At 41.2% G+C, this 15,366-nt stretch overlaps 1 protein-coding gene across 1 annotated transcript in view; it reads right to left on the bottom strand.

The window, feature by feature from the left end:
- Nucleotides 1–15,366, bottom strand: part of FNDC3B (fibronectin type III domain containing 3B) — a 178,688-nt gene that overhangs the window by 40,434 nt on the left and 122,888 nt on the right. Inside the window, exons 12-18 of the mRNA XM_035334452.1 lie at nt 8,546–8,670; nt 5,821–5,995; nt 5,068–5,154; nt 2,371–2,509; nt 1,645–1,716; nt 1,028–1,146; nt 105–210 (exon numbers count right to left, since the gene is read on the bottom strand). Coding sequence (XP_035190343.1) covers nt 105–210; nt 1,028–1,146; nt 1,645–1,716; nt 2,371–2,509; nt 5,068–5,154; nt 5,821–5,995; nt 8,546–8,670 — 823 coding nt within the window. The remainder of the gene's footprint in view (nt 1–104; nt 211–1,027; nt 1,147–1,644; nt 1,717–2,370; nt 2,510–5,067; nt 5,155–5,820; nt 5,996–8,545; nt 8,671–15,366) is intronic.

Below are 15,366 nucleotides of genomic sequence, written 5' to 3' on the forward strand. Positions count from 1 at the left end.
ACAAAATTACTGGTATCCAGTGAGCTGTGTTTGTTTGAAACAGGATTTAAATGTCACCCCAAATTCTCCAAGCTATTTAACAGTGACATACTCCAGTGGCTTACCCCATTGTAGCTGAACTTCTTTGTGCTTCGGCTTCCCTAAAACTCTTGGTGGCCGGCAGTGGCCTGGTGCAACACTTAGCGTACGGACAGGTAAACTTTCAGAACACTGGAAGAGGAGAGGAGCTGAAGTTAGCTCTGTGGTACAATTAGCACCTAAGAAATCAGCCACGATTAGAAAGTGATAAAAGAACTATGTTCTACAACAGCCATTTATTAGTTGTTTACATAAATAATAAAGGATAGGAGATGCTATCAAGCATGTTTCTTGCAAATGCAATTAACAGATCTCTCTCATTAGCATTGTAGCACAGAAATTTTGTTGGTTAATTTTTTTGGGGCTCTTTATTCTAATTTTCCCTTTTTTCTAAAACAGTATTGAGCGCTAATGTACTCAATCATAAAAAAAATAAATCACAGCACTAGGAATAGAAGCGTAGGTAATAAAAAGACTTTAAATCAAAGAAGGGAATGGCAGGAATCAGTGGCTGGAAAATGGAACCGCAAAACATAAAGAACGATTCAGCCACATGAAAGGTTATTATTACCCCTACTACAACTTCAGCCACCAGTGTTGGTCAGTAGAGACTCACACAGATCAGAGTCTGTAGCCTTTCACAAGCAAGTGCTCAGATCACACAAACATTATGGTCTTTTCTAGCTTAAGTATAAACATTTCCAGATTGGTTCTGAGGAAAGCAAACTACACTGAATTGCAATTTGACTAAAAATCTTCAGATGCACATAGAAAGTCTTGAAAAATTCATCAGCTTGCAACAGAAGATTACCAGCAATCAGTGCAGCTGTATTGTGCTACAGGAAATTAATGCACTTGTTTTTAAGAAAAATAAATTATTTACCATATATAGTAGATAAATCTCTGAAAAATATAAAACCAATAGCCCTTACTGTTAAATAATACTTACCTGACTGTGTCCGCCAGTGCTGATACAGCATGCCCGGAGTTTATACAAAGTGCCTGGTTTCAAGTGAGTACAGGTATATTCTGTTGCTGATCCACTATACGCCACTTCCCACTGATTTGCTAGAAAATGAGATATCCGAGTTTATAAAAGTACAATGCAACAAGTTTACTACTGTTTAGGAGAAAAGAAAATCCTTAATGTGGTCTTTCACAAATGATTTGTTTCAGGAAAGTCATTAGCTTTAATGTAATTATGAATATTATTCCTGCTTCAAGACAGACACAGACACATACACAGAAATATGTGCATAGAAATGCATATACATACAAATACAGATATTTCTAAAATATATTAAAATATAAAATAGAATAATAAGTTCAGCCCTATAACCTAAAATTCCACCTATCGCGGAGAACAAGTATACTTGTTTAAAAAAATAATGGTAATACAAAAAAACAACAACCAAAACTCTCCCAGAAATCCTGCAAGTTTTAAGGCTGCAAGTTTTAACTCTGTTTCAATCATATCTGCAGTATTAGCATACTAATAGCCTAAAGGGCCAGTACTTTAGAGTAGCCAGTATGGATTAAAATGCAGAAGACTTGTTTCGAGTTTACCTTCCGGACTTCCTTGAGAAATCTCCAATAGATACTTCAGGATTTCTGAACCACCATTATCTTGTGGAGGATCTGAAACAAATAAAACACAAAACCACAAAAAACAACCAAGGCAAATAGTTAGTGAATCAAGATTAGGAGTGAAACAGAACAAAAAAGAATCCAGAAACTGTTTTTGAATCTGCTCTTTCTCCTCCACAAACTAACTCCCCCACACTAACTACACCGATGAATTTATAGCAGAAGTGGGTAGCAGAAGTTAGTTCCCGGAATGAGCCAGAATAAGGTGGCTGGCTAACATTTCAGAGATGCTACAAATAACATGCATGGAAAAAGCACTGAAGAAGATGTGGTGTGGAGATTTATCAATGTCCCATTGATAAAGGAAGCAGCTGGAATGATAAGCAGCATCCATCTGCAATGGGACACGAAATGGAAGACAAAAAGCCTGAATGCACAGTTGATTAAAACTCCAAGTTAATTAATTAAAACCAAAAAAAATATATATGATTCTTAAAACTTAAGTGCTTTTAAACATCCTTCAAAATATTCAAACAATTGAGCTGTCCAGCCTTCCAGATATATATATATATATATTAGCTTTGTGGACTTACAAACAGTATGAAATAACTAAGTTATAAGATGCATTTACATAATTTTATTTGAATTCAATATTCAACATTATGACCCTCCAAAGCTCTCCTGTGACAAACTGAAGCTGCTTACCCCACTTAACACTAAAGCCGTGAGATGTTATTGGCCCTTTAATGATCGGTCTGGTTGGAGGTCCCGGCCTGTCTGGGCTTGTTGTACAGACCAAAACTTCACTTGGAGAACTCTTTCCTTCCACATTGGAAGCAAACAGCTGAAACAAAAAAATGCAACAAATTTAACGTTGCTTACCGTGATGGTTTTTCTGACAGTTTTGTACAATACTTCCTTTAGTAACTACACAAATATCATTAACTTCGAAAGCATGTCACTTCCCAAAATAGCGTGTGGGATTTTAATAACAGCTATCTGATTGTCAACGTTGTTTCTTTAGAAACCACATTGATTTTTCCATCCCCTACACCACCACGTAAGTTTAGGATAACAGCATTACTGTTTTTCTCTCAACAACAACAACAAAGAAGAATCACATGGCAACTCAAAGTTATTTACTCACTGAAGATGAAGATAACAACAACTGTGCTATTTTTGTTTTGGAGGTATAAACTGCTATTTAAAACAAATTCCTTCAGGCTATCAGTAATCGCATAATTAAAACCCCACGTAGTATGACAGGCAAACAAGAAAGGCATAACCGATAGCCACCAGAACTGTCAGCATGTGCACAAAGTAAACTTGCTCAGCCAAATCTTTTGTCTCTACTCAAGAATACCTTCTGCTGACTTCAGTGAGAATGCTGCTTAGCTACGAGAAGACGCGAGGACCTGGCCAGGAGACAGAGCAGATCAGGAAGAAACCCCAAATGGTCTAACACTTTGCGGCTGGTGAGAGCTGTATTAGCTCAGAATAGTCTCTGGGACATGAGTCTGCTGCCAAGGAAGTGAGTAATAAAATATTTATTGTAATTGCTAAGAGTAAATATAAGCTAGCAGGAACTTTTCCACTTGGGAAGCTCTGCTATTCTCAGGATGGTCATTTCTATCCCCTCTTCTAACAGAGGCTTCTGGGGAAAACAATTTGTAGTTTTAATGCCAAAAAATTAATTGAGGTTCCCAGCCCATATGCTTGCTTTAAAGAAGCCAAAGCCAGTATCAACTCCTGTGTAAGTTTTTCTTATGCCTATTTCTTATTTTTCTAAAAGGTATGGCTTTACATCTCTATATGATCCGAATAAGAAAAACTGTCAGCAGACAAGAATTCAAAATTATCACCAATATGTTTCTCACTGAATTTGCCTGGCTCCTAATTTTGTGCTTATATAAGTCTTACAATTTTTGTCTGCTAAACTCAAAGGCTGGTTATGAAAGTTTCATCCACTGTGGACATCCTTACTGACCTGTTACCCTACTCTTCCTGGCACCTTTATTTTTTTTTTTTTATTGCCTTGTTTTCTAATTATTTAATCACCTCTTGGCTCTTCTCTGACTGTTCTCCAATTTAGGACATCCTACCATGAACACCAGGTATGTAAGTTAGATAAATATCTCAGTAACAGCTCCAGGGGAACAGTTTGAAATATAAATGTAATACAACTTATTTTTAACTTATAATTTCCCGTATTCATATAGCTAAAGTCTGCACTGGCCCAGTGGGAGCTGAAAATTCGTATTAACCTGATTCTTCAGCTGGAATTTGCAATGCTTTTTCAGAGCCCCTGCTTCCCCAAACTAGAGTCTCTCATCTTCTTAGCAGAAATAAAAAACAGCACTTTGCTTCCAGGTCACTGATAATATTACAACACAGTATACACCAGTACTGTTTTTCATGGAACTTCACTAGAAACAGTCACCGGCGATTCCCAATTGGTGATGATGACGATTCGAACACTTGGGAGACTGAATTTCTGCACCTTTTCACATGCTTTGTGTCACTTGTCCCCTGTACAAAACCCTCACGTGATACTGAACAAATCCCTTTACAAAGGTGCATTACACTTCCATTGTCACTGTAACGAACCAACCTTCATTTTGATCAAAATTGTTAGCAGGATGTCTCCTCCCTAACGTGGACACTCATTTGCATAAATTAAATCACCTAGAAGAGATTTGTCTCTATTACCCAAAGCTCCATACTAGTCAACCAACTATCTTGCCCAGGCTGAAAGACAAGCCTCGAATTAGCCATATAGTCCCCACACTAGTTTTCAAATACTGATACTACTGTTTGGGGTTTTGGTTTTTACAGTTTTGGGGATCTTTTCTCAAGTTGCACAGCTCACTAATGATGGTCTGTGTGCAACAAGGGAAGGTCTCACTACTGTCACATTACAGTTTTGCTCTTGGCTGGTGACACGAGGAAGAAGCCCAGTTCAACCCAGCTGTGAAAAATTCATTTTTAATTTGAAAGAAGCACTGCAGAAAAGCACTTAACCATTCTATTCCCTCAGACAACCACCAGAGCTTCCACAACACTGAATTAAAAGGCATCATCTCTTCAGATGCTGCACCAGCTTTCTAATTCCTGAGGTAGTTCACGCAACTTCACAAGGTCCTCCAGCCCGCAAAGGAGCACACAATGTGGAGGAGACAGCTCGCTGCAGGCCCTGAAATACAGGCAGTGCTCAGGGCAGCTCATGGATTGACCGGGTTCATCCGTCAGGAGTTCATATAAAATAATGCCTTATGTCGCAGGGAGAATTTGTATTTGATGGCTCAGTTTTGCAGGTAGTAATAATGTTTCCCTACAGAGCCTGGAAAAAAAACACACACCCAACACAGAAGATACTATGCAGTGATAAAAGGAAGATTTTACCCTGAATTTATACTGTGTGCTTCTTCTGAGATTCTTCACAGTACAGGCTTGCTCCTCTCCAGTGTACTTTGGGTGAAACACGCTATCCTAGAGAGAAAAAGAAATTCCAGTCAATGCTCTCTCTCTTAGTGTGCAGCTAGAATATACTACTGTATCAAAGGGGCTTCATACTTGAGTGAATTTTGTGTTTGTTTTTGGTTTGCTTGCCTTTTTTTTAAGCTACTAGGTCACAATAACCTTCCCTCTAGAAGGATGGTGCAACCAACCTGAATAATGTAATTTTTCTGTAAAATAAGCTTAAAAGCAATAACAACAATTTAACATGTTTTAAGAGGAATAAAAGTGACAGATGATTACTGAAAGCAAGCGCACCACTCAGCAGAACATGGAGGACAAACTGCCCTATAGGTTATGGACTCCTGTGAAGCTTTGTAAATGAATCATGGATGACAGCACGCATTTTCAGCTAAGAATTTTAGCTACTTCTTAAGCTAAGGATTCAAAATTCTACTGTGAAGCTGAACAAATCACACATCTCTGCCCTGCCAAGTACTGAGTACTCCTAAAAGGCATTCTATTAAAATGTTTTTTCTGTTACATAAAGTTTTAAGAGTCCTCACATAACCTTTGCAAAAATATTAACTGGAATGGCCCTCCAAAATAGCAATCCACAATATTTTCAATAAACTTGGACTAATAAATTGAAACTCAATTTGAGCCACTCAGTACACTTCGTAGTAACACAGCACTTACATTATCTTCTTCTTGAATTTCCAAGGTGTAGGAAATCACTTCCTCTGGTGTACATCCTTCTACTTTATTCCATTGCAATGCAACCCACGTAACACCAGCTCGAACAAGCCTTGGTGCAGAAGGAGTCTGAGGAATGTTACCTGCAGTATAGCATACCACCTCCTGGCTGTACCCACTGTACAAGAACAGAGGAGAGAGGAATATTTTAAAAGAACAACACAGCATTTTCATATCTATCTATCTATGAATATATATATATATATATATATTTGTATTTTCAAAAAAAATCTAGACAATGTTAATATGCCCAAGTGGAAAAGATGAGCACACAAAGTTAAGGAAATGTCAGAACTAAAAATAGAAATAAACGCAGGATTATAAATTCCCTCACAGTCATTTTTATGGATTTCATTGCAATAATATTGGGAAAATAACAGATTGCCTCAGAAATATTAAATTACTATTAACTGTGAAGTAGAGCAAAATCTAATTCAACAAAAGGAAAATAAAATGTAGCAAGTAATGTCCAACTTCTCCACTTTTAGATGTTGAGTTTTATATGTAGTTTCTACCTTTTATACACTCAGAATACAATTTCTATTCAAGCTACAGCCCTGAAAGCCAGCTTCTTCAGCAAGTCTAGTCCCACTGCTTCAGACATCCCCGTCCAAAGACAGCAGGGAAAATCTATCCAGTCATAGCCACACATGCTCAGCATCACGTAGGAGCTGTTTGGTGCAGGCACGGATACCTTCCAACTCTCCAGGCTGCTCTGCTCCTTTCTGACCTTCCCTGCCCAAATTTCTTTGCATTCAAAGCTGAGCAATAAAGTCGTTCTTTCACACAGCTCAGATTGCAAAGAAAGAGAACATCTGCAGCAGAAGAGATACGCACTCTCATCTTGTCTAAATCCAGGCACACAATGCCTTGAAACACAACAGGCAGTTGTGTTGAACTAGTGTGGGAAGAGTTCTCCTAAGACCCCAGGCAGACTATACAATGTACAATGGAAATTTGAGAACAAAATTTAAAACAGCTAGATTTTGGTGAATTTTCAGGAGCACGTCATGAGAACTCTCAATTGAGTGCAATGTTCTTGCAATTTTCAGATTTGTGTCCAAAGTACTAAGGTATTTTGTTTCTTAACAAAGCCATCACATGAATTTAATGCACACAAAAAGCTCTATCTCCTTTTTGTGGGTCTTCCTTCTCAAAAACAGTATGAGTGCTGAAATAAAGGCAAAACACCTGCAACCAGCACCCAAACAACAACAAAAAAATCATTTTAAATGATAAATCCGCAAGCCTTACAACCAACCAGCACCACCTTAAAATATGAAGTGTTAGATGACATTAGCATGTCATAATTTTGAGTGCTGTCTATAAAAAACGAGCCATGTGCTGTTGGTGCTTATCTTGTAGATTAACACACAGCAGCTGACCATGAATATACTTCTTAGTCTAATCCCTCTTCAATAGCCAGATAAAAAAAAAAAAAGAGAGAATATAACAGAAAAAAAAAAGGGGGAGGGAGAAGTTGTGCAACATGCCCAAAAATGTTTTTTAAAAATCTAGAATCTGGCAAAGAGAAGAGATTCCAAAGCTGGGAACTTTGCAGAGACACCACCATCTGGCAGTGCCCTTCCATTTACACTTGGCAGCTCCAGCTCAAGTCCCTCCACAGTTCATGGACTATTTAAGCAGGGAGGGAGGTGATCTTGAAAGAAAGTGGCAAAAGGAACATCGCAGAGGGACACCGATTAACTTGTAGAAGTTATATATCGCTAGGAATTTCATGTCTCAGAAGACAAAACGATACAGCAATCTCCCTCAGCAAAGCACATCGTTATAGACTAGTTGTTTTTCTTTTTCTTTCCTTCTACTAATAATTATTAGATCCTGTTTAGCTAAGAAGGACAATAAACGAGTATACAAAAGCACTGGATGTTTAGCTTCTTCACAGCTAAACTCTTCCTCGCCTGTTCTCCTCCAGAGGCGTGCAGCCCCTCACTGGGACATGTCTTGGGCATGCTCTGGTCCTTGCTGGGCAGTGTTTTAGCCCAGAGCTCCCCAGGGGGTCCCTGACAGTTGGAATAAGCCTGATTTCTCATCACCTTGACTTAAACACATCTGCACACAGGCAAAAAAGCAGACTCTGAAACTCATCTCACAGGGCCCTTGAGTGTGCCCGTCCCCTCTTGGTCCTGGATCTTGCCCCCTTCTTTCCCACCCTGTCAGCCAGCCCTGCCAGTCCTCCTGAAGAAGGAAAGGACTGTACTGCTGAAAAAAGACAGAAGGGCTTTGCTTTAAAATAGAAAAATAAATACATCAAGATTCCTTTCAAAATCTGTAACTCAACTTCCTCTTGCTTGTTTTTCTTGGTTCGCAGAGGTCCCTAGTGGGAATTTCACATAAAAGATGTATTCTTTTTGTGTAAGAAATAGACCACAAAACACCATTTAACACCTCAAAGGGAGTCTATCTGCTTCGACCAACCTCGTCACTCTGAAGGTACATGGCAATTCCCTGGGGGTGAGTGATACCACCGGAGAAGGTGTGACATACATTAAGGCATTAATAATAGATCAAACATCAGAAATGTAACCCAAAACCATGAAGAGGGAAAAAAATAAAATACAAAATTCAGAAGTCCCTCTTTACACTGTCATATTGCAAGTTAAACCCTTCAGCTACCCCTTTTTGTGTGTATCCTGGGATAACTTACCTAGTACCGATGTCATTCTGAGCTGCTAATCGGAAGGTGTAACCCAAAGCTGGACAAAGCTTCGTCAACTTGCAATGCTTCTGGCTTCCAAAGTAACACTCTCTGAAACCACTGTTCCTTTTTCCCTAGAAAGAGAACCATCTGTAATCAGATAGTGTTGAAACAAAACCAGACATTTCTCATCCTATGAAGAACTGTTAAATGATATTGGAATTAGATGCTTTCACACAGGGACTGTGCAAACAAAACTCTGAAGTCACTGACAGCATTGCTACGTTACCTAAATACCTACCCCAGTCTGTCAGATTCCTCCTCTTTCCAGATTCTTACCTTCATGAGATACATTTACAGCTTGTCATTACAATTGAAATCTGATTTATCCTACTCATTAACCAAGAAATATCTAAGTTAGGTGTGAAATTCATCTGTGAATCAACCCTCTCACAGGAACCCTGCAACCAACGCTTCTCGAGTGCTACCCTCTGCACACCAACTTCCACGTAAGCCCTACAAGCCCTTCAAGAACACTTCATCCCACAAGAGGGCTCTCGCTGCCCGCCGTCCAGCCCACCACCGACTCCCGCTGCTCCAGGACGGGTGAGCACGGGCACAGCCTTAACCCTGTCCCGCACAGTGCTCGGATGTGTGCCCCAAGGGCAGCAGAGATTGAACCCACACTGAACGGTGCGGGGCCGGACACGCACCTGGGAAGCTGGATGTCAAAGGTACGGTTTGTGGGAGCTTCACATTAATTAGTTTGACCTGGAGCTATTACGAGCCCTGACAAAGCCAAGACGGGGCAGCAGCATGAGATGGTCTTGAGAAAACTAAGTCCCAAATACTACCTAAGGCACATCAAGTACAAGCCAGGACAGCTGAGGACAGGGACATTCAAAAATCCCCCTCCTTGTTTAAAATAAAACAAAAACCTTCTCAATCGCACCCAACTATATATGAGCTAGGATAAAACCAAAGCTGAATTGCTGTAGGACGGTCTCCAAACACCTGCCCATAGACAAGGCTACGCATTTCACACGCTGTAATACACCAGCTTGACAGAAGACTTGATGTTTCTAGACACAAGCAAACTATCAGGAAAATTAATAATACAGGCATCTTCTTGCATTGCAGTTAACTTCCAAACGTCCCAACCTCCTCCTTGGGCTCTGTCTTTCCATGCACTGTTCTTCTTCCATGCTCGATGCATGACTTCACCAGTGAAGAGTTCCAAAATGCCTGAGTGGGACAGACATTTTTCACTGACACCATTCTCCAGCCTCTTTCAGTTTCCACCTCTTTTAATTTGGATTGCAGCATGGAAGCAAGAAGTCCATAAAATGTTTGTAGTAAATCTCTGAAATGTGTTTACCAAGCTAGAAACAATCGTGCAGACCTCCAGCGCTGCACAACCATTTGGAGACACTAAAGGGACATTTAGCACGCTGGTAAACAACCGTAACTTACTTGTATTTCCCCAGTGCTCTTCCACGCTTGTTCTACAACTTGGTTTTACCCACAATCTTCCTCAACTTCACCCACCTGCTCTGGCTGCAACTTTACAGTACAGATCAACTAAATTAAGGGGTGGAACTGGAAGAAAATCATGAATCCTAAAGCCAAAGTCCCGTGTAAATGAGAGCACTTTTTCAAATCGAAATCCCTAGACATGCAGTTACATGATAAAAATTATTTTCAACAAAAATAAGAGGTCTCAGTGTTTCCCAGCTCTTTAATATCCAGACTACACAAATCCTAATTACTAATCCTATGTTTTATTAAAATATCCATTAATCACTGCAGGACTACTAAGAATGGATTTTTTTTCCCTATGCAAACTTATGCACATTCAGATGCCTTGAACAAACTTTAACTGTTTAAAATCATCCTGTCTTCCCTGTTTTTGTGCTTATGGGCGTACTTTTTTCCATCATTTTCCTTTGCTTTTTCTCCTAGAGCAGAAAAGCGACCAAATGCTAAGCATGCGATTAAATAAACAGATGTACAGTGGTGTCTGTCAGGGAAGGCTCACCTGTAGCACAATGCCTGAACTGAGAGCAGTGGACCACAGAAACTCCAATTTGGCAAACTGGTGGGTTAAAACTTTACAAAGACTGCCAAACACTCAAGTTATCTTCAACCTTATAGTAGTAAAAATCCTGATATTGTATACATTTTTCTTCTAGACCTGGTACTGTACATTCCCCAGACTCGCTCAGAGACTGACTGGTATTCAAATCACTCAGACTGGCTGGTATTTTGCCTTCTATTGGCACTAATTGGAGAGGCTGGCCGATATTTCTAATTATCCTGGCATTAATAGCCTGGAAATAGTCTCTCCGCTCCTTCCCTCCCAAGATTTATGAAAGCTCTGATGCTGGCATAATTATAGACAAGCACAACTGGCAGGCTGGTACTGGCTGCCACCCAAGAGCCTTGCAGCTTTCCCAGAATCCTTCTCCTATTCTTTGTATGCTCAGCATCCAAGTTTTAATCCTCTCAATAATGTTTCGTAAGTCGCTTAAAATACACTGTATCATTTCCGCAAATATTTCTAATCCACAGATTTCAGAGGGAGAGCAGGCACTGGCTGACTTCTTCACCAGCTCTGCTTTCTCCAGCCTATGAGCCCTGTTCTTCACAATGCCATCCCGTAACGTGCTGGTCAGCAGGGCCTGTCCGAGGAAACCAGAACAATCCGTTTCCATTAGAATTTGCACGCTACCATAACACCACATATTAACACAAATTTGAAAGTTTTGCCACTCTTTCAGCTCTATGTAAAACTACACCCTCAATTAAAACAGGGTGCCCAAGTTTTCGGTGGAGGTAAGAGTTTACTGAGGTAACGGCTGTGGGAATTTATACGGGTTTTGTTGACTGCGTTCCCTGCAGCAGACACAGTAAACACAAAAGAAGATGAGCCACTGCAGGTAGGGTGGATGTAGAACCAGAGCACAGTCCTTCCCAAGACCTCAAAGCAGAAGACTGAACAAAAGCTGCCAGCAGCAGCTCTGCAACCAGGAGGCACAGCAGCAAGCTGTTCCAGGCCACGCTAGCGTTACCTTCTGTGTTTGGATCACACTGGCAATAAAAAGCAACAGACTGATCCTCAATCTGGCACGAGGCTGCAATGCAAACTGTCAACGGTTATTACAAACTCACCCTACGATCTCTGCAATGCATTTATTATCCAGGCTCTTCTGAGAGGGGCTGAATTTTCTGCATATACAAGCGCTTAGAAAACAGAACAGGACTTAGGAAACATCCTTCAAATAGGTGTGTAAGAAATGATTTTATCCAAGACTCTCCTCTGGCATGTGTAACAGCAGTGACACGGGCACAAAACAGACCCAGAGGGCAGGAAGGTGAGCAAACACAAGCCCAAGCATGGGAGTGGAGCTCTGTACCCAAATCCTGGTGGATCATCACTGAGATGCACTTAGCAGAGCGTCACCTGGTATAAATTCGTACACCTCTGCTAGCTAGCCAGCCTCATGAAATTTAGAACTTTTTGATAGAACAAAATGATCTCCATTTATCTGTATATAAAGTTAATAACCAACTCTTCATCAACGAATCATTAAATTGCTCGGTAACGTACCTATCTCTGTTCTGTGCCAATTAAATCACAGTGCGTTGGGGATCAGAATTAGAGCAGCAATGCACACTACATGAGAGATGTCCTTGTCTCTGGCTCAGGAACAGTCCTCCACTTCCCCATGGAGAATGACTAGGATACTACCACTATCCATATGCGCAAGAGAAACATTTATTTACTACCACTTAATCACAGAACGATCATTTCACATCTAATTAGCAACAAAGGCCTGATTCTTACAGCACTGCCAGAGGCATTTCTCACTGCAGTTACAGTTTACTGAGTCTGATGAACGCTGGCATCAGGAGGAAGCATCAGCCCTGCTGGAGCGATGCTTTCCGTTAGTACGTTTTTAACATAACTTCTTGAGATCAGCCTTCTGCTTACCCTGAACGATCAATTCCAGCACAAAGTCATCGATTTATTAGCGAGGCATTGCAATGATCATTCAAAGACCTGTGTCAGCACTGAGAAAAAAAGTATTTGCCTGTTCTGAGTTATTTGTCCATACAAATTAATCCTAACTGGGAGGGACAAAGGTGAAGTAGCAGGATTAGCTTTGTCCACCTACTGCTCTATTTTCCAGTCTGCAAGACAGGAAAAACAATATAATAATTTAGAACTAAACAGAAGAACCAGAGGACGTTGGGCAGGACCAGCCCAACGATGTATTACGCAGTACAGCATTCTCTTCCTGCAAGTAGGTCAGAAAACAACAAACCTAATTCCAATGAAGAAACAAAAGCAATTCATTTATGTTTCATCTAAAGCTTCATCCCACTGAAACACAGTGGTATAAAAGATGATTTTTGAAATGCGTACGGGAACAGACAGCTAAGCCAGAGAACGGGGAGAGCACTGCATCAGCAAACCGCATTGAGAGCCTGCTCCAAGCACCTCCCTGCATGAGGCTCGCCAAGGAGCGCGGCACCCGCGGTCCCAGGCAGATGCCCCTGTGCCGAGCTGGAACGCGGTGCCGCAGCCCTGGAGGGTCTGGCAGCTGCAGGAGGGATTAGGTGCTGTCCTCTTGCTGCAATTTACAGCCCCACCTAATCCTAGGCCTGTAAAACAGCATGACGCTTCTGCTATCATCTTACAGCAGCAGTTTATTTTTTGCATGGGGGAGCGATGCCATCTACACTCCTGGCTGCATTTTCGATGCTATAAACCACAACTTTAACTGCCTCGGCAAGACGTGAGGCCTGAGATGCTGCACGTGGCAGGCTGCAGGGCTCGAACCCCCCCCAGCTGGACACGGCCTGTCCCTGGTGGGAGCTGGGGCACAGGGACCAGTCCTGGGGGCACACAGCCCTGCTTGCTCACCCCACAGCTGCTCCCGCTCCCCTCACCTCCTGTGTCTGACATGTCTGACACCCGTTTTGTTTCTATACACTGGGGGTGAAGCCTTTCAGTGCGGATCCCAGGACACGTGTGGTGAGGGTTTTTCATGGCTCACTGTCCTCCTCCTCCCCAGTTATGAAGCGACTCCTCTTTACCAAGACTCCAGCTTTATTAGTGGATAGATTTCTTGTTCTCCGGTCATGCAAAACCCTCTCTACTTCACCGTCACATTTTAATTTCCTTCTCATCACTGATTTTCCATGTTTATATTTTATTCTGTGCCCTGTAGCTAATGAATGTTGCTCTAGCTGAGCTCTGGCAGAGCTTTTGCTGTTGCCTGGTGTGCATTCTCTTCTTCCCCCACGTATTTATTTCTTAATTTCACCAGGACAAAGTGGGGCATTGTAACAAAGTCGGTGGTTTTGCTTATGTGGCATTTACATGGCCCAGTGAGGGTACAGGACTTCACAAGTGAATTATCTTCTGTACGTGGGTGCTGTAACTTTGGGAGTTCATATCACTGCACCAGGGACACACCTTGGAAAGGTGTGCACAGCAGCTTGCCCATCTCACCGACCTGGTAGCTCAGGCTCCTGCAAAAAGAGCCCTCTGGCACACCCAGCTGCATTTTCAGATGTTTTCGTTAACAAGCCTTAACATCAAGTTTTAATTCAGCAACTCAAAATTGCATTTCTGTCTCATATCAGAGTAAAAATTGTTTTCAGACAAACTACACCTGTGGCCTTAACTGTCTCACAACTGGACAAGCACATCACTGTCAGGAGGCACATCAAACCACTGGAGATGACATCATGCTGTCATTTTTTCATCTGTGCTGGCTCGCTATCCACTGGGATCTCAGATTTCAGGATTGTTACTGAGAAAAAGTAATCAAAAGAGATAGACTAAGGCAATCAGGTTTGCTTCTTTTTTTTTTTGTACATGAGCTAGCCTAAAAAAAGCAGCTTTTGCTCTGTGAAAGAAGATAGGCATGATCATTCTCTCTAGCTATATACTCAGTATTAAAAAGTTTAAATGACAAGAGTATTGTAGGATTCTCTTACAGGTATCAAAAATTACGATTAGGCGCCACAAGGACAAAAATAACATTAAAAGTGTGTGCACTGTATTAATGCTCTGTTGTTGGTCCTCCTTCTGATGAACCTTCTGTTGCTTCCCTTCCCTTTGCAGGCTGGAATCATCCATGTGTTTCCACTACTTCATTCCTCTGTGCTGTTATGTTCCCATGGCTTCCCAGTTAATGGAAGCCTTGCAAGGGATCAAAACTGCAGATCCAAGATGTCACAGAAGGTATAATGGAATTATCCTGGCCCATCCTTTTGGAGAAATGTTATTTCCTTTCCCGGACCTCACACTCCATCATTTTTTCTTCTTCACTGACAACCTTTCCCCTTCTATTATGCAGAGGGGGGCAGCAAGCCACTCTGAAATTATTGTTTAATTTTAGTTCAGTTCAGAGGGCTTCTCATCATGGAAGTCCCACTTGCTGTGATAGTACATACAGTAAATGTTTGCACAGCGAACGGTTCCAAATGTCAAATGTAGCAGAATGATCTGGGAACATGTTACCAGTGAAATGATGGAAAACAATTCATAATATACTATTCCCTTTAGAATATTATTTTTAGAATATTAAAAACCCCAAGATATGTTTCTCAGACTGCACAACGAAACACCCTTTCACACTCTTCATTTCCTGACTCATCACATTTTACTTTTTCTTAACATGTTACCCAAGCCTTTTGCCACCCAACACATTTTTCCTTTAAAGACGATAATCACTGACTCATGCTTTCTGCAGAAATATGTCTTGTGCAATGGAAAGGAGGCATAAAGGAATTAGGGGAAGGAGGGAGGACTG

Source organism: Oxyura jamaicensis, chromosome 9, assembly GCF_011077185.1.
Source record: "Oxyura jamaicensis isolate SHBP4307 breed ruddy duck chromosome 9, BPBGC_Ojam_1.0, whole genome shotgun sequence".
In the NCBI taxonomy this organism is placed as follows: domain Eukaryota; kingdom Metazoa; phylum Chordata; class Aves; order Anseriformes; family Anatidae; genus Oxyura; species Oxyura jamaicensis.